At 33.3% G+C, this 19,042-nt stretch overlaps 5 protein-coding genes across 6 annotated transcripts in view; 3 read left to right on the top strand and 2 right to left on the bottom strand.

The window, feature by feature from the left end:
* The window catches only part of LOC104800548 (histone-lysine N-methyltransferase, H3 lysine-79 specific), a 1,314-nt gene extending 763 nt beyond the window's left edge, over window positions 1-551 (top strand). The window contains exons 3-4 of the mRNA XM_010523375.2: window positions 30-110; window positions 209-551. Coding sequence (XP_010521677.1) covers window positions 30-110; window positions 209-286 — 159 coding nt within the window. The 3' untranslated portion in view covers window positions 287-551. The remainder of the gene's footprint in view (window positions 1-29; window positions 111-208) is intronic.
* Window positions 532-2,282, bottom strand: LOC104800549 (surfeit locus protein 6 homolog). Its single transcript, XM_010523377.2, has 2 exons — window positions 2,206-2,282; window positions 532-1,819 (listed from the first exon to the last, which is right to left on the bottom strand). The coding sequence occupies exon 2, from the start codon at window positions 1,817-1,819 to the stop codon at window positions 752-754; it is 1,068 nt and encodes a 355-aa protein (XP_010521679.1). The 5' UTR covers window positions 2,206-2,282; the 3' UTR covers window positions 532-751.
* Window positions 2,283-2,534: 252 nt separating this feature from the next.
* On the top strand, window positions 2,535-6,486 carry LOC104800550 (tRNA dimethylallyltransferase 2). Of its 2 annotated transcripts, XM_010523379.1 has the most exons (11): window positions 2,535-2,776; window positions 2,977-3,056; window positions 3,625-3,693; window positions 4,041-4,113; window positions 4,189-4,313; window positions 4,600-4,674; window positions 4,855-5,277; window positions 5,374-5,449; window positions 5,593-5,747; window positions 5,858-6,029; window positions 6,288-6,486. In XM_010523379.1, the coding sequence occupies exons 1-10, from the start codon at window positions 2,545-2,547 to the stop codon at window positions 6,002-6,004; spliced, it is 1,455 nt and encodes a 484-aa protein (XP_010521681.1). In that variant the 5' UTR covers window positions 2,535-2,544; the 3' UTR covers window positions 6,005-6,029; window positions 6,288-6,486. The 2 variants fall into 2 exon arrangements, with proteins under 2 accessions (XP_010521681.1, XP_010521680.1); XM_010523378.2 differs by lacking the exon at window positions 6,288-6,486 and having other exon boundaries at window positions 5,858-6,203.
* Window positions 6,487-8,885: 2,399 nt separating this feature from the next.
* Window positions 8,886-10,061, top strand: LOC104800551 (stress-response A/B barrel domain-containing protein At5g22580-like). The gene is made up of 2 exons (XM_010523380.2): window positions 8,886-9,066; window positions 9,470-10,061. The coding sequence occupies exons 1-2, from the start codon at window positions 8,918-8,920 to the stop codon at window positions 9,795-9,797; spliced, it is 477 nt and encodes a 158-aa protein (XP_010521682.1). The 5' UTR covers window positions 8,886-8,917; the 3' UTR covers window positions 9,798-10,061.
* Window positions 10,062-14,252: 4,191 nt separating this feature from the next.
* LOC104800552 lies at window positions 14,253-15,822 on the bottom strand. The gene has a single exon (XM_010523381.2). It carries the CDS (start codon window positions 15,441-15,443, stop codon window positions 14,400-14,402), a length of 1,044 nt encoding a protein of 347 aa, XP_010521683.1. The 5' UTR covers window positions 15,444-15,822; the 3' UTR covers window positions 14,253-14,399.
* Between the last annotated feature and the right edge of the window lie 3,220 nt (window positions 15,823-19,042).

Genomic DNA, 19,042 nt, shown 5'->3' on the forward strand with positions numbered 1-19,042 from the left:
AGCAGGATAGCAATCCTTTCTCTTCGTAGGAGAGGGAATACAAAGAAGCCCTTGAAGCTTACAATGACAAGAACAAAGAAAAAGCCCTACTTGTTGGCAAGCTCGTTGAGGTGAGAGCAGATACTCTCTCATCTGTCTTTACCATTTAAGATGAATCAATAGTGTACTTCTGCATGATAGATTCTGAATGCTTGATGTTTTTGCTCAGATGGTTAGCGAGAGCGAGAGAATTCGGATGAAGAAGCTCGAGGAACTTAGCAAAAGCATCGAAATTTCGCCACGTTAACACGGCCGAGGAAGAGGGCAAGATTCATCTGATCACCATCTCGTTTCTGAGATCAATACTGTTTCCTGGTTGAGCAAAACCTTAGCAAGAATGTGTTTAAAGATTTGGGTACCTCACACTTTCATGTTCTGATGTCTGTATCATGTTTGTGACTGATGTTTTTTTCTTCTTTCACAACTCCGAGCTTTGTAGCTGTGAAAACATATGTAAAAGCAAAATAGCCTCTTCGGCAATGCAACTTGACCTGTATCAAAATTTCTTTTCATCCAAGAACATTCTTGGTTCAACGTATTAAATGCAAAGAAGCATGTGAATCATTTGTTTAAGTCTATCAACTGAATAAAGGATGAAACTTTAACATACATTGCCAGTGCCCGGACTATTATAAAGAATTTTCCACATTACTAAGATGTTACCACATTCTTCAGTATTGAACACAGAGAAGGTCAATGCAAGATCTCGGTTTTAGGTTTCACCTTCGTTAATAAAGCCTTCCTTCCGTCCTTCAAAGCCCGGGCGTAAGAGTTTTTTCTCCCTCTTTGCAATCTTCCTCATCTTCTTGTCGTGAATCCTACCAGAAATATTCTCCGATCTCTTATGCTGCTTCTCCATCTTCATCTTCTGTTGGTTTTCTACCCTCTCCTTCCACTTCTCTGCATTCTTCTCATGTCTCTTCTTTCCCTTATGAATGCTTTGTTTCAACAACTTGGGATCATCATGAACCTTTACACCAGCAGCTCTGCTTGTAGCTGCCTGCCACGAGTGTTTCTTTGCAATAATATCTCCTTTCTCGGGATCTTTCTTTGCCGCCTCCAATTTCAATGCCTTCTCAAGTTCTTTCGCCTTTGAAAGTTTTTGTTTCTTTTTCTTTTTCCCATTCTCTTCCTCATCCCCAATTTTGACATGACCAAAAGTGAGTTCCTTTGCAGCCTCTTCTACATCAATCTTACCCTTACCTTTATCGGTCGACTTCACACCCCCAGACTTCCCCTCAGAAGAACCCGAATCCCTCTTTCTCTTATTTTGCTGAATCTGCTTCTTGTTCTTGTTCCTATCATCCCTCTTTGGTTTATCTGACCCTCCACGCCCAGCCCTAAGCTCTTCGATTCTGCGATGCAGGCGTTGCCTTAGCTCCTCATATGTAACAGATCTATCGTCATCCCGTAAACCCTCCATCATAGGCTTGATACCCTTCTCTTCATCCTCATCATCGTCAGCATCAACTTCATTGCTCGATTTTTCCTTCTCCAGCTTCTGCTTCAACAAATCAAGAGTCGTCAAAGAAGATTTCTCCGGGTCCAACCTATCTCTCCTAGCTTTCTTGATGTTCTCATTCGTCTCTCTCTTGGCCACTTCCTTCTCTGCCTTTTTAAGACCGGGAAACCACTTCTTCTCTGAATCATCAGACAAGTAGAATCTCGCGGGGATGAGCTCTATCAACTTGTCAAAGAATTCAGCATGTTGATCCAACATTGACTTTATATCGCCCATATGGTCCGATTCTGCCTCAACTATCGCCTTTTTCTTTGCCATCTACATCCATAGCAAGAATCAATCACAGTGAACCCAAAACTATTGCCAGAATAATAACAGCTAAAGAAAAAATTCGTTTCTAATGCTCAAATCCAGGGTCGACAATGAATCTATAAACAAAAGACTAAAATTTTCGCACACCCAGAGAGAGTTCTCCCTAAGCCCTCAAGAGAAAAATAATGAACTCTTTGAAACTATACTCACAAACATACTACGTGAATCCATTGCTAATATGAAAAAAGAAAGGGAAAATCTTTCGGGCAAATACGAAAAGCGAAAAAATAGTTCACATACAACAAACTGGAAGCAAATTGGAACAAGCAACCTCGTACAATAAATTCAAGCAATCTGATGAGATTGAAAGCTTGGAACGAAGAATGTGTTACCTGAGTTCTGTGACTATCCGAGTTGCAGAAAAACCCTAACCCTAGAGCGCCAAAATAAAAGGGGGGTCTTTGGCGGAGAAAAGGAAAAGCGGAAAGCAAAATAAAGCCGAAGCGTGCACATTGGCCCAAAATAATTAAAGCCCATTTAAGGCCCAAAAAAGAGAATGGGCCTTTTATAGTTGGTATTCTTCCCGGTTTATATACCAGACGAAACGTGCACATTGGTGCAGAATTAAATCTTCTGAACCGGTATCGGTTGAATCCGGTTCGGACTATGACAAGTTGATAACCGGAACTCGGAACGAATCGGAGAGGATTGGGTGGTGTGGAGATGCGAGAATGGCTGATTCGCGGGAAGAGGTGCTGCTAAACCCTAGCAATGGCGGAATCGACGGCGAGAAGACGAAAACGAAGGTGGTGGTGGTAATGGGTCCCACAGGATCTGGAAAATCGAAGCTGGCTGTCGATTTGGCGTCTCATTTTCCGATCGAGATCATCAACGCCGATGCCATGCAGGTCTACAGCGGACTCGATGTGCTTACCAATAAGGTTCCCCTCGACGAGCAGAAAGGTTATAAAATAATCATTATTTTTTGTGTAAATACCATCTTGTAGCTCTCTATTGTTCGACACGGAGTTGTATTCTGTATCGATGAATTTACGCCGAAGATGATTTGTCGATTTCTTCTTGTCAACTTTTATCCGCGCAATCTTATTTTTTATTTTTTTCGAATCTGATTGTGGAGGTTATCGTTGGGGATTATGTTACAGGAGTGCCTCATCATCTTCTCGGGACAGTGAGCCCAGATACAGAGTTCACTGCTAAGGATTTCCGAGATTCCACCATTCCTGTTAGTACAAATGAAGACCCTTTTGTTAGCTTTTCACTTACTGTTTTCTCCGCGAATATGAGAGGCATAACACCTGTTTGGTCCTATCCTAGTCTGTCGGGTATTCATTGCTTACTAAGATTTCAGGAAAATAAGGGAGGAATGTTGTTAGGTTTGATTTATGTGTTCCATTGTCTTTAAGGAGAAGAGGTTGTATGTTAATCAGCCATTGAAGTGTTCTTCCTTTCAGTTTATGTGGACGATACTCTATTAGATCACTTTTGTATGATAGGGCAGGGCAAAGTTTACAAATTTCAGTGTAAGGCTTGCGCTTGATCAACATTTTGCAAACCTTTTCACCTCCCTTTTCTTTTTATGAGATGTAATCTGCGTGTTCGGTGTTTGTATGCATATGAGTAGATGTATGCCATAGTATCACTCTTGAGAATGTCTCAGCGCAAATGTGTCCCTTGTAATTCACATGTTCACATAAGTCATTGCTCTGTTGTAATATTGACAAGCCTTTGTGTCAATTTTTTGTAACTTATAATTTGGGTGGTAATGATTTGGTTGGGAATTATTGTTTCAGCTCATTGAAGAGATACAGTCTCGCAACAACCTGCCAGTGCTTGTCGGAGGAACAAATTACTATATTCAGGTAGAAGTCATGACATCATTTTTGTGGCAAGGCTCCTATGAATGTCGCTTTTGTGTTAATCGTGCTCTTATTTCGCTGGTTTAGTCATTATATTATATCCGCTTATGTTAAATACTTGGACAGTTGTCAATGGTTATCCAGACTTAACAGCATATTGTCAAATTTCTTGTCATATTGGGTTAACAAACTTAACATTACCGGAAAGTCGTCTTCCTTATGGACCGTAGTGTGGATGTTATTTTGCTCTTCTTTGATCAATTTGAAGTACTGGTATTATCTGGTTTATCTTTTTGGAAATTAATTCATTCCGACCTACAGTTCTTTTATATATCATTCTATCTGTGCAGGCTGTTGTGAGTAGATTTCTTCTAGACGATTCGGTAGAAGATACAGATGAAAGATGCTCGAATGATGCTCCAGGTACCCATAGTCTCTATCTACATGACAACTTCCGCAAATTTTTGAATATGGATGACATCAAAGTTATGCTTACAGAGCATGATGACCGCATGGATATTGAGTCTTTCTCTGGAAGAGATGATCTCAGCCATGGCTATGACCTTCTTAAAGAGCTTGATCCTGCGGCGGCAAACAGAATTCATCCTAATAACGCCAGAAAAGTAAGACTTCTAGTTTTGATCTGCAATTCTTCTCTATATAAACAAGGATCCTTACCGTACCTCTCTGACTCTTCTTGTGTCGCACGGTTTCATGACACCTTGCCTTTCTAGTTTTTTCGTAAAATTCAGCTGCATGGAATATTACATCATGCTGTGCTGGTTATTGCCTAATGATATGAGTTTATGCTCTTTTCTACCTCTTTGCAAGGATGACGGTATAACCACTGGCCGACATGGCTCTACTTTTCTATTAATTTAGGATTTACTCTGGTTCAACGTTTTGCAGATTCAACAATACCTTAGCTTGTATGCTCGTCAGTGTGTTCTTCCGAGTAAATTATTTCAGGGAAAGACTGCAGAGGTGGGTTGCTTTTGTCTATAATCCAAATCCAAGTTTGGTTTATAAACGGAACTGGAGTTTATTATTGGACTTGTGTCCCTCTCTCTTTAACCTCGAAATTCAAAGAAACCTAATGTGCCTTGTCTGCTTTGGAAAGTTAATGATTCCCGTTTCGGCTGCTGTTTTTTTGCGGCAGGGCAGAACTGGGGCCGAGTTGATAATTCGCAGCTCGACTGCTGTTTTATATGTATCGATGTTGCCTTCCCAGTGCTGGATAGATACGTTGAACAAAGGGTAGATTGCATGGTAGAATCTGGACTTCTCGATGAAGTATATGACATTTACAAACCGGGGGCTGACTATACTCGAGGTCTAAGGCAAGCAATAGGGGTCAGAGAATTTGAAGATTTCCTTAAAATTTATCTTTCAGACACAAGTTCTGATGGAAAAAAGAGTTCCCCGGAGGAATCGGTTTCACGGGTCAATGGAAGCAAGGATGATAATGTTAGGAAGGAGAACCTGAGAGATATTCTGAATTTTCCAAAAGAGAATAAATTGAGGGTTCTATTAGAGGAAGCAATTGATCGGATCAAGTTAAACACCAGAAGGCTCCTTCGCCGTCAAGTAAGTTTCTAGTCAAGCACTCAGTAGAAGCATATTTAAGTTTGGCTAAAGCATTGATTCATCGTCTCTTATATGTATGTTTACGCTGTGTTTCAGAAGAGGAGGGTTGGTCGGCTGGAAACACTTTTCGGGTGGAAAATATATTACATAGATGCAACGGAAAGCATATCAAGTAAACAAAAATTCTTTCTTGCACCAGTCTCTATGTTTCCTTGTCAAATTTCATTCAATGGCTGAGATAAATACGTCAAGCCACTAGGGGAATCAACATTGAACACTGGTGTATCTACTATCTCTCATTGATTTCATTTCCAGGCAAATCCGAAGAATCGTGGGCTGCTCAAGTGGTAAGACCCGCTTCGGAAATCATCCGGTCTTTCCTGAATGGAGAAGCTACGTCCGTTTCCGATGCAGAGAATCACAAAGGAAAATCAGTCGAAAGAGACCTATGGACTCAATATGTCTGCGAGGTAACGAGCCATTGTCTTGGAACTCATGCTCATTGTAGGCAGTGACCCATATAATATAACATGATCCCCCCTATGGAATTTGCTAAAAAGATTTGTATATTTGATGATAGGCTTGTGGGCACAAAGTACTTAGAGGATCACACGAGTGGGAGGAACACAGAAGAGGGAGGGCACATCGTAAGAGAAGCTCTACACTCAAAAAGGCTCGGGCTTTGATCACAAAAGAGAAGCAAGAAGAAATGCACAAACTTATATGATAAATCCAAAGCCATGAAGACATCGGTAAGTGAATGGAATAGGAACAGTTTGGCAAAAAAAAAAACCAGACATGACTATAACGAATGTTAAGGTTTCACTCGTGGCAGCTACATTAGTGTTTTATCATCTGATTCAAGATCTATGCCCTCCATCAAAAGGGTCAAGTCGAATTTCGATTAGAATTAGATAGAAAGGAATCTAATATGGAAAAAAAAAATAGATGGGTGTATAGTTTCTTTAAAAAAAAATTGAAGAATCATTTAAATTTGGAGGGTTGTGCAGATGATGGAGTGAAGTTGGTTTAACCAGACGTGCACTCTACACTTTATTCTATAGATGCAGTGACGCACGAGGGGGGGAGTCTTTGCCTTGCCCATCGTGTCGGCTAATTGTCCCCACAAAGCTGCGTTTCCCCTCTCTCCATTTGACCACTTTCCTTTCTCTGTACCATTTATATTTATTTATTTATTATAATTTTAATTCCAATGAAACGTTATTTTTATTAGGGATAATCGCCAAAAAAATCCTGTACTTTTCCCAGGTCAATGAAAAAACCCTGTACTTTTTTTATTACCAATTAAACCCTGTACTTGGTGTGATTAATTCATAAAACCCTGTACTTTTAAACAATTCACCGAAAATCCCCCGCGAATGCCAACTCATCAAAAAATGATGATGTGGCAATGACATGGCATGAACACATCACAATAATTATGCCACATCATCATTTTAAATAAAATTTAAATTAAATTAATATATATACATACAAATTCACATATACATATATATATATATATATATATATTGAATATAAAATTACTTATAACTAATAAAAAATATATGCATATCTATAATATATATATATATTATAAATTATATTATAAATAATATATATACATATTATTTGTTAATATATACATTATAAATAATATATATGTTGCATGCATAACTAATATATACACATATACATATTATTTTTAATAAATATTATATTTATATATGTTAATTATAATTACTTTTATTTTAATATATATTAGTAATATATGTATATGTTCTATGTATATAACTAATATATATACATATACATATTATTTTGAATATATATTATATGTATATATGTTAGTTATAATCATTTGTATATTATTTGATATTAAATGCTTATGCATATTATTATTTGATATTAAATCATTTGTATATTATTTGATATTAAATCAAATGATTATAACTAACATATATACATATAATATATATTAAAAATAATATGTATATGTATATATATTCAATATATATATATGTGAATTTGTATGTATATATATTAATTTAATTTAAATTTTATTTAAAATGATGATGTGGCATAATTATTGTGATGTGTTCATGCCATGTCATTGCCAAATCATCATTTTTTGATGAGTTGGCATTCGCGGGGGATTTTTGGTGAATTGTTTAAAAGTACAGGGTTTTATGAATTAATCACACCAAGTACAAGGTTTAATTGGTAATAAAAAAAGTACAGGGTTTTTTCATTGACCTGGTAAAAGTACAGGGTTTTTTTGGCGATTATCCCTTTTTCTTATTGAATTCCGCAATAGCCTCCATTAGATCCTTTACCGTGCCTATTATCAAAATGGCATCACATTGTATGAATTCATTGGATTTGTAGTGCATTATTTACTCGTCGAATTCATCTATGAATGTCTTTTTTTACGCGTTTTCGATTCAACTATATCTTTTTAAAAGAATATCCTTTTTCAAATGGAGAATTAGAGAAAGAAATGGGCATAATTGATATGGATATTTGTCCAAAACGGGTATGGAGAGATAACATAAGAACACTGTTGAAAATAGGTGAAATTGCAAAAAATAAAAAAGAAAATGTGGATTTCAAAGGCAGCATATTGTGCATTTGGCGTGTCAAAACCATTCTACAAACATTAGAGACAATAGGGTCAGAGATGCATGTGCGTCTATGCAAAAAGAGGGTCAGTACGTAAACCGTATCATTCAATTGATGTTGACCACCCTCCAATTATCTGTAAACTGGTACGTTTGTTTTCTATTTGATTATAGATTTTTTTTATCGTGTATTATGTTACATAATTGTTGGGTAAATACTGTTTATATAATACCAAACCTATATGTATCAAAAAATTGATTTAGAAATATATTCGTTGGTTCAATAATTCGTTAGAGAAGATACTTTTTTTTTAAAAATGATTCAACTTTTTTTGCAAGATGGTGTAAATAAAAATTTCATACAAAAATATGTTCAAAATTTTTCTAAAAGAAAAAAAAAAGTTGGACCGGGTACATGATGTGTTGTAGCTTTCTATAATTCAGAGCTAAACAGAAGAATCTGTCAAAAAGGGTGTTTGCTTGTGGGAATAATTTATAAGGTCACAAGGGTTTTTTGTGTGGTCTGATTTAACCTCTGTTCATGTTGACCCCCAAATCTTACTCATGGTAATTTTATCCTTTTACCTATTAGATCCCCGTAAATATACACTCGTGTAATGTATTGTATACGGATAAAACCATGTAATAATATATCAAACATTGGTTGAAATATCGACTCCTAAGACAAACCATATTTTGTATAATAATATGCCATACGTTGGTTAAAATCATAAAAATATATCAAATATCCTATGCCACTATAAAATTCTATCCTCTTACAAATTAACGAGGAGCGATTAAGCTGCATCATTAAAAATTATGATTATAACACTTGTTAAAAAAAAATAACCTCTAGACACATACACAGGGAGATGGATGTCTTTTTACTCATCACAATTTCACAGTGCTGTAAAATGTATTAACAATTTTCATATATTTTTTTTACTTTTCACTTTGGATGTATAAATTGAAGGGCCATGAGCAACACACCACTCACCAGAGTGTGAGGGGAAAAAAAGATGAGTGAGGTAACAAAAACAAAACCAGATTCTTCAGAGTTCAAACACTTGGTGATTGTTAAGTTCAAAGAAGATGTTAACGTGGAAGAGATCATCAAAGGGCTTCAGAAGTTGGTCGACGAAATTGATTCCCTCAAATCCTTCGAATGGTATATATACATATATACATATACATATACATATACATATATTAATGTTTCATCCTTTTATGTTATACGGTAATTTATGCATCTTTTTACCTAATATATATCATATATCCGGATTTAGTTATCATGCATTTTGCACAAAAGTGACCATTGTGTTTACTGCTTCCCCCCTCTTGATACAAACGTCACACGTAACATGTTTATATATACGCAGCGTAATATATTGAAGCAGACCCATTTCGGGGCAAAGTTTTACAGACAAAAGCATGTGCATGGTGGTCTTAATAAACAAAAACCGTATCATATACGTGTATATAAAGATATATATATATATATATATATATATGATTCGTAAAAAAGAAAGATATGGGATGGATGTGGAGATCATGCATGGTTTTTTATGAAGGGGACAAGACATGGAGAGCCAGGTGGGGTTAAGACAAGGATACACACATGCATTCATCATGAGCTTTGAGAAGAAACAAGACTACTTCGATTTCGTGTCTCATCAATCTCACGTCTCTTTCTCTTCCGTCTTCTCTTCTTCTATCGACCAAATCCTTCTCCTCGATTTCCATTCTTCTCCCCTTCTCCCCGTCGCCACGTCATCATCACCCCCTCCTCCTCCTCCTCCTCCTCCTGCCGCCGTCGAAGATGCCGCTCACGACGATACCGTTCTCACTCGCGATGATACTGCTGATCATTGTCGTAATAGTGGCTGTAATAGTAATTAGTACGGTCATTAGCAGGATCATTGATTCTCAGTCAGGAGATGACGGAAAAGATCACGGGGATTGAGCGTATTACATCCTATGTTATCTTCGTTTATATATATATATATGTGTGTGTGTGTGTGTGTGTGTTTCGTATTTTTAATAAAAAAAAAGGGTATCCAGCAATTTGGCCCGATATTCCCATGCAAGGCACATGAAGGACCCCGCATTATACCTCGATGGAATTGGAACATTTTATCCTCCTTTGGATTGCCAATCGAATATTATATATATATATATATATATATATGTGTGTGTGTGTATGTATATCCCATGTTTCCTATTGTTTTATGGTGTATGTGTTGTTCTATATTGTATCAGGAATATCGTGTTAAGTTTGCATTTGTGTTTATCATATGTTAATTAATGTCGTATCATTTACCATCGTGCACCGTTATTTTTATAGAATATCTATCCTTTGGGGCTCTAATTTAGTAGTACGTGTGGTACCGAGATCACATTTCATCATGTCTTAATCATTTAAACTAATTGATATAAAATTAATATTAATTTTATGACTGTCTCTAATAAAAATAAAATTAGTAGTTTCTATATTTTTTTAAAAAATATTATTAATAATCGATAATACATTTTTCATTCCATTCTTATCTAATCTATCTGTTGTTGTCGTCGTCGTCGCTATTATAATTATTTGGATTTTGGACCCTACCATGAATTTTTGGTTGAACTTGTTTACTTAGTATACTTTTCTAGTTTGGTTTCAAGGATTTTGAGAGCGAGTTTTAACGGGCTGTAAAAATATTTTATTATAAAAATTGATACAATCTTATTACAAAAATTGGCATAAGATATTTTTGTTGGTATGTATTCCGTTCTAAAATAAAAATGATAAATATAAAGAAAATAACTTTAAAAACAAGAAAAGGAAAAACAAAGAACTTTATTGAAAGTAAAAACAAAATGTAAAAAATATAACGTAAAAAATTAGAATCTAAAAAATCAGAATTAATATACATAACTAAAAAATCATTAAAACTCGAAAATGCATAAAAAAAAAATCCACGAATACAAGGAAAAAAACAATAAAGTAAAACGAATATTGCAAATAGAAGTTCAACCCATTCAACTATGAAATTTTGCCGTGTTGTATATTTATATTCAAATTTTCATTTGCAAAAGCGTAATATTTCGTTAATTTTTGTTTTAGCAATCGTATATTTAGATTTAGTTATCATGCACACATTTCGTATAGCATTGTAATCATAGTAAAATGTATCGTACGCATTATTCCACATTTTCCTCATATTTTACTTCCATGTAAGATACTCTAAAACATATATTGTTATCGTCAAATTATTATTCATAATTCTTTCGCTCTTTCGGTCTAATATTTGGGATTCGTTGTCATTCATACCTAATATATATTAGCTAAATTTTAATTGGGGTATATTGTTATGGAAACTTTTTACAAATTGGGGTATTTTAGTGGAATTTTCCCTTAATTCTAATATCATTTATTCAATAACATCTAACGTGTTTATGTGTCTACACAATTAATGCTATGAAGCAAAACCCAATTTGGCGCAAAGTTGACAACCAAAAAACATGTGGGTGGTCTCAATTAAAGAAAAAACATATATCATTATAAAATAATTATAGGAGGCATAATAATAATATGATACGTGAAAGATTTGATTTTTTTTTTTGTGATAAAGTAATGCATATATAAAGGAAATGGAATATGGTTATTCAAAGGGGACAAGGCAAAGAAATCCAAAGCGGGGGTTAAGACAAAAAGGATTTCATTCACGCATGCATTCATCATGAGCATGCATACCATTACCATACATCGAGAAAGAAACATGAAACATATATACTTCGATTCCGTACACGTGTCGTCCCACCAAACCCCTCTAAGTCTCTCTTTTTTTTCTTACATTAATTCTCCATTCATTTCCATTATTCTCCTCTTCTTCTTCTTCTTCTTCCCCGCATCGCCATTGCCACGTCATCACCACCTCCTGCCGCTGCTGCTGCTGAAGATCATGCCGGGATTCACCACGTGGATCATCATCGTTGTTTCAGTGACGGTGATTCTGATATTCGTGAGGATGATAATAAAAAAGATTTGTGGTTCAGATGATGGCGGCTCTGGCAAATATTATACCGATTGAATAATTCCATGTCGCCATGTTCTAATATTTTATATACGTCTATGTATATTTTTTGTATACACTTTCTTTTCTAATAAATAAGGGCATTCGGAATTTTGGCCCGACTCTGTGTGGTTAAATAATCTCTTCGATTTTATGACATAAATTTGCTTATACACATAGACTTTTATTTTTAAATAAAATTGTTAAATATAATCGGATATTAAAAAAAATGCGGCTAGAACGGGACGTAGTGCTGTTTCAAAACCGCAAAACGTCGTGTTGTTTGTTCGACAAACAGTAGTTCAATTCTAGACAATGACGATGAGTGCCTCCATATTGGGCCCACTATCCAAGTAAAGCCCATACTAGCCACGATTTCGTTGTTCTTTTTTTTTTTTTTTCACAAAATGAAAAATTAATTCGTAGTCTATATTTCTTTTGTATGATAATTTATCAAGCTAACAAATTTTCTATTTCTTGAAACCTAGTTTTATTTAATTATGAAAATATAAAAAAAAGCCTTAAACCCCTAAAGATTTAAAACCTTTAAAAAGAATCTGGAAAGAAAGAGATTTTGCTCAATTTTTTTAACTGAGCTATTTTCCAATTAAAAAGAGGAATTTCAGAGGTAATTGTCAGAAACAAAATTCAAAATATTGAAATATTTTAATAGCAAATATTTAAAAAAGAGAATTGTTCGGACATACATAGAATAAAGTTATATATCATTCAAATTCAAAAGAAAGTTCCTATAATATTTTATATATGTGTTTGTGTGAAACATGCAGGGGCCATGTGAGGAGCCAAATGGAATTTAATGTCTGTTTCAAAGAGGATACCTTTTATTTATTCTTTTTTTTTAGCTTTTATTACCATTTATACATTCACTATCTTATTTCATTTTTCATTACATATATATATATATATATATATATTATATCTATGGCAATGTATCTAAGTACATACGATGCAGTGCCATTATCATGCCAGTATTGAAAAATCGATAACATTTCAATAATGATACTTATTCCGATTGTTCATTTGCATATAAGAATTACTAATCTACTTTATTGTTCAAGTATATCTTTGAAGATATTGGAATTTAAATTGCATATTTGGTGATTTTAAAATCTTTATTTCAAGTTTCTTCGTTGAAAGCATAGTTATTTACTTTCAGATCTTTAATCGAGTATAAAGAATTTATCTTCTAACTCCCATCTTTTTCTTTTCTTTTTTTTTCTTTTTCACGTGCACGTCAATCTGTAAAAGACATTATTATAGAAAAAAAAATAGTAAAATACATTGAAACTTTGATAATAAACTATTTAAAGAATGCTTATCTTATACGTGACTCATTAAATATACAAAACCAAATTCTGAGATATTTTTTTATAGCAAGATATGCGAACATTGACTCTATTAGATTTTTTTTATGGAGAATGATTTTAAACATTTGCAAAAGTTTTAGTTTTTAAAAGAACTTTTAATATGTTGGTTAAAATAAATAACTTAATAATTTAATTTCTATTTTTGTATGAATTTATCTATTTTTATTATGACAATATATGATTTAATCGATAAAAATAATGGAGCATAATTATTATATGGATTAATCATAAGAAAGAAAAAAAATCTCACAACCAAACAAACAATATTAAATAAAAAAATAAAACTTTTCAAATGTTAGGAAACAGAAAGTAAAAAAACTGCTCATGATGACAAATGATGCTCTTCTATTACAAAGATTCTCGAATGGAATGATATCGGAATGTATCTCATATTAAAAGAAAGTAATAAATATTATAAATTTAGTATGCCATATCATTTTGTGTATCCTTATTTTTCTCATTAATTTATAAAATTCCCCTCAATATTTTTCCTCATTAGCCATAAAATCCGTTTTAAAATTTATTATTTTCCTAGAATCATTCAAAAAATAAATATATAAACAATAAAACAGTATTATGAGTAGATATTCTCAACTTTATAACTTTTGTCCTCTAAAGAGAATTCAAGCATATCTTCTTTATAGGCGTGATTTCCAAATTTTCCCCTTTACCAAATCTTATGTGACACCAATCCCCCTCCAAGATTTACCATTTTTCTAAATAATTTTTTTTTAATACCCATCATATTATCATTATTGCTTCTGCAACACATTCATTTATGAGCTTCATGCATAGTGTATGACAATGCCAAGCAGAAAGATTTTTGGATTTTGAAATGTATATTTTCAAAACTCTTGGACCAATATATATACCAAAAAACATTAATCATCACAAAAAAAAAATATTCCTAATAAATTGCCCATTTCTGAAATTTTCTCAATATAAATGAATCACAACTCCAACAAAAAAAAAGAATGTAAAAATCTTTACTTCTTTCAAGAAGAAATGAAACCCAAAAAGCCAAGAAAACTCATGGTAACAGAGAGAAAAAAAACAATCTAGGTCTTACAGGCATAGATGAGGAGAGAGAAGTCAAGGTTGTTCTGTTCCTTCTTCATCATCTTCTCCTCCAACCAGAGCCGACTGTCCATTCCACTTCTTGTCCGAAACATGAACACAGCTTTCCCACTTCCTGAAGACGAGCTCCCCTGATTGCTGCTGAAGAACCAATCATGGACATCCCACATCAGATCCACCAACAACCCGTCCACGAAAATCGTCTGATTCCCTCTGAAATTCCACTGCAATCTCTTCACCTTGATCACCGTCTTCTTGTCGATACAAACCGATAAAACAGGATGATGGTGATGATTACCATGGTTCCGATGTTGATTGTCGTCATGAGCGTTCTGTTTCAGACCCTCTGTTTCCCCGCTGCATCTGATCAGAATCTCGTGGGAAATCCCAGTTTCCGCGAACTTGGCCCTCGTCGAGTAAAGGGTGTTTCCCGAGAAGTGTTCTTGTCTCGAGACCAGACAATTCTTGGCGATTGCCGAGGAGAAATCTCCGGATGAGCACTTTATCAGTTTCTTGAACAGAGCTTCCTCTGCGGAGGCTCCAAGAACTAACCCTAATTCTGCATCAACGAGGACAATGACGTAGAACCCTTCGACAGGCTCGGGTCCTCCGAGGTTGTCGTACTTAGCCGAGGAGAGATCCCATAGAACCTCGATCTTGCCGAGATCGGATTCGAGGACTTTGCTGCCTTTCTTCTTGCGGAAGAACCTGGAATTGGTGTTGAGTTTCAGACACGTCGAGGGGTTGTTGTCGTGGGCGAAAACTCCTATGCTGAGGCCTTGGTTGGCGGGATTCGTGTTGTTCTTGCACCAAGTGACATTGATCAAGAGATGTTTACGAGATGATGATGGTGATGATGATGATGATGATGATGATCCGATGGTGATTCTGTAGATGCTCGTAATGGAGGTTTGAACAGAGGGGGATAAAGCTGGAGAGATACAAGCGTTGCTGCTGTAGTTTGAACATGATGGGTTCGTCACGTTGATCGAGTTCTCGCTGAAACACGACACTAAGTCTCTCATTTTTTATTGCGGGAAAAAAAATGGTTTCCCCCCCTCAAATCGCTGTCCGAGTCTTTGCTTTCAGCTCTGGAACAGAGAGTTTTCTGCCAAGCACCAGAAGTTTCAAAAGGAAAGAGAGGAGATGACCAAAGATCAAACCTTTTTCTTTGGTGATTCAAAGATGAAATTTTGAGAAGAAAATGAGAATCAATTCGATCTGGGTTTCAGAGGAAATTGAAATCCGAAGATGGGTTTTGCTTCTTTTTCTTCTTCCTCACAAGAGAGAGAGAGAGAGAGAGAGAGAGAGAGAGAGGGGGTTTGATTGGGTCTTGCACCAAAGAAAACTGCAAATGAAATGAGCAGAGGGAAGTTTACTTTTCGAACTTTACTCTTGGAGAGCACAAACAAAAATTTTATTGAATAATTAAAATAATTACCATAATTAATTGATTGTATAGTTTGAGGATATCAATCTCTTATTAATACACGAGGATTACATTTTAAAATCCCTATTAACACGCAAGCAATAAGGGAAAACTCTCATACGGCAATAGTTTCTGGCGGTAATTAAGTAAAAAAAAAAACACGTACAAATAAATCTTGGCGAAAGTAAGGTAGGTAATAAACTAGGGAATTTTCAATTTTTAATATTTAATTAGCTTATACGAGATTTTGACAAAATAGAAATAAATCTTGCCAAACTAAGTAATAAACTAGGTCATTTCAATGTTTTATATTCTATTACCGTATTGAGATTTTATCAAAATGGAAAAAAGGTAAAAAGAGATTAAATAGTAGCAAGAATTAATGCACTTTGCTTAATCCATTTTGCCATTTCATAAAAAAAAAAATGAAAAATAAATGTATAAATAAAAGGTAGGGCACGGTCGCTTTGTTTGTCGTAACATAATCATGGCCATTTATCCAACCTTTAGAAAATTTAATATAATATTTGTAGGATGTAATAAAATATTATAACCAATAAAATTATCGTATGTACTATATTAAAAAAAATTAATCGGGAATTAATTACGGTCTTCCTGTCATCTGGATTCTTTAATTTCTTGTTCCCTAACCAGGCCCTTTTGGTGTGTTCGTCGTTGCTGTCAGAAACATAAAAAAAAAAAAAGAAAAAAAAAAGAGGGAATGAAAAGAAATAATAGTTTTTTTTTTATGTCTTTGATAAAATTGAAAGTTACAAAGCTTAGAAAGACAGCCTATCATATGGAGATCTGAGTGAAGTTGCAGATATCTTGCATTTGGAGCCTTCTAACTCTTTATTATACGGAAATTTAATTTTATTGTACAATTTAATTGTGCAAATACATTGTTTGGAGAAATATTTAATTGTGCAAATATATATATGTATATATGTGTAGGGTCAAGACTCAAAACTTAGATTGTTTTAATGTCACTGATTCAAATTCCCAAGCAAAGTATGGGTTACAACCATATGTAATGTACATATGTACGCATTAAATTCAGCAATTTCTCATATATAATTAGCCATGATTATGATATAAAAAATGTACAAATTCAAGTAATTTTTTTTCTCTAATTTTTCCATATATAATAATAACTCTATATCAAAAATGAATATTGAACTTTTAAAAAAGTTCAGTTAAAACTTCAATATTCATAAATGTAGTTAAACTTTTGATTAAAAAATCTACAAAATTAACAATTTTACTTTTAAAAAGTACATTTAAAATTTTAATCATCAACAAATCTAAATAAATGATAAAAACTGTATAAAGACGTAAAGAAACTATAACCTTTTTATTAAATTATAATATTTTAAATATATCACATTATTAACAAGTAATTATAGATATATGAATATATATATATACACGTATTAGACATTTTAATGACAGAATGATAAATCTATAGTTAAGATTTTAAATGTAATAATTTTTTAAAATACATTTATCAAGTAATTATTCATTAAAAATTCAATTAAATCATTTTTTAAAAGTTGTATAGTTTTTGGATATTCTTTAGGAAGTAGAAAATACTGTTGGAATGAGTTTGTGGGGCGGGGGGTCATTTTCATTAGTTGGATATATATATCATACAATTATCTCCAATAAATTTAAATATAATTTTAGTATTACATCTTAAAATTGTATTTAATAATATCAATAAAAATACATTTCTCACATATATTTTTTGAGTTAAATTATTTATATTATGTAGAAATTTTTTTTTTTAATTAATCTGCTGTTTATACATATATGCCCTTAATATATTAGAAAACAGCCTTTAGCAATATTAAAACCTCAATATATATATATATATGTATAAGTTTTAAGGTATTCCATAAAATATAGAAGTAAAAATGCATTGGATTGGTGAGATTGCATTGATTTCGTGGTACCTTCTTAACACATGCAATCACATGATTTTTCAATTTTTATCAAACCATTATATTCTATACGTAAACGAGCCCACCTTCTACTTCTACATATTATATATACATATAAGAAAATGCACGTATATTTATAAGTATTGAAATGCAAAAGCCAAAAGGTATACGAATCATTTCAGTGAGCACTTTGAACTGTTGTTTTCTTTTTCCCAAAATTAAGAAATAATGTTTTGGGAACAAAAAAAAATGATAGCAACAAAAAAAAATCGGAAAAAAAATAAGAAGATAATGGAAAATGACCCGAAAAACTGGGGAAAAGAGAGGAAAATATTTTTTGTAAAAAATAAAAGAAAACGGAAAAGTGCGCCGAAACAAAATGTTCTAATATATAATGGCAATTAACGAGATGACTGGTTAGTCATAATACATTTAAATTTTTACACTAATTATCTATTTCCAAATTAAATTGTATGTCGTGTATAAAGACTTTATAATAACGTCTTTTACTATATATATATATATATTTATTATATGCTATCATCTTTGAAATCATATGATTTGAAAAAGATTGATATGGTTGGGTATTAAAGCACGAAAGCATCAACCTCTAGAGGCTTCTAATGAATGTGAGATTCGGACAAGGCTTTTTGCGTGTAATAAAAACTTTGAAATTATGACAGATATTGAGATTTATAGATAAAGTATATTTACAAACATTTGGTTACACTATAATATTATTTGATATTGAAAGTATTTATCCGCGTTTCTATAAACTAAATGAAAATCAATAGTTTTAATTACAATATTTTTTATTTTAAAATCACAAAATATATAAAATTTAAAGTTTGACACTAAATATCCCTTTTTTTTTGTAATTTTATAATCAAACACAAAAGCAGCCATAAACAAAGTTTAATAATTGTGACCTAAATATAAATGTGACGTGTGATGGATATATATACATAGTTGTGGTTCTGTGGATAGAGTGTAATATATAAAGTTCGGCTGGGTGGTGGGGGTACAATGAGAAACTCGTTACAAACATATTTCGATATAAATTTTGTCTGGTTGGAATTTATTTTATTTGGTATTGGTTTAGTTTCATCGAATCTTGTGGGATTCGAAAATGTTTAATTTTAAAATTGGGTTCGATTTAAATTGAATTCGAATTCGAATATTACTTCGATATTAAATTGTCCTAATCTATTTGTGGATATATTATGTACGCCCTTTAATCGGTTTTTATAAT

The sequence above is a fragment of the Tarenaya hassleriana genome, unplaced genomic scaffold, assembly GCF_000463585.1.
Source record: "Tarenaya hassleriana unplaced genomic scaffold, ASM46358v1 Cleome7, whole genome shotgun sequence".
NCBI classification, from domain to species: domain Eukaryota; kingdom Viridiplantae; phylum Streptophyta; class Magnoliopsida; order Brassicales; family Cleomaceae; genus Tarenaya; species Tarenaya hassleriana.

What these genes read in the sequence shown, in the direction of transcription:
- LOC104800549 (XM_010523377.2), bottom strand. Translation starts at nt 1,819, where the DNA reads ATGGCAAAGAAAAAGGCGATAGTTGAGGCAGAATCGGACCATATGGGC.
- LOC104800550 (XM_010523379.1), top strand. Translation starts at nt 2,545, where the DNA reads ATGGCTGATTCGCGGGAAGAGGTGCTGCTAAACCCTAGCAATGGCGGA. An exon ending in TCCCCTCGACGAGCAGAAAG is followed by an intron (nt 2,777 to 2,976) that starts GTTATAAAATAA and finishes ATTATGTTACAG; the next exon opens with GAGTGCCTCATCATCTTCTC. An exon ending in GAAGGCTCCTTCGCCGTCAA is followed by an intron (nt 5,278 to 5,373) that starts GTAAGTTTCTAG and finishes GCTGTGTTTCAG; the next exon opens with AAGAGGAGGGTTGGTCGGCT.
- LOC104800551 (XM_010523380.2), top strand. Translation starts at nt 8,918, where the DNA reads ATGAGTGAGGTAACAAAAACAAAACCAGATTCTTCAGAGTTCAAACAC. An exon ending in TCCCTCAAATCCTTCGAATG is followed by an intron (nt 9,067 to 9,469) that starts GTATATATACAT and finishes TTTTTTATGAAG; the next exon opens with GGGACAAGACATGGAGAGCC.
- LOC104800552 (XM_010523381.2), bottom strand. Translation starts at nt 15,443, where the DNA reads ATGAGAGACTTAGTGTCGTGTTTCAGCGAGAACTCGATCAACGTGACG.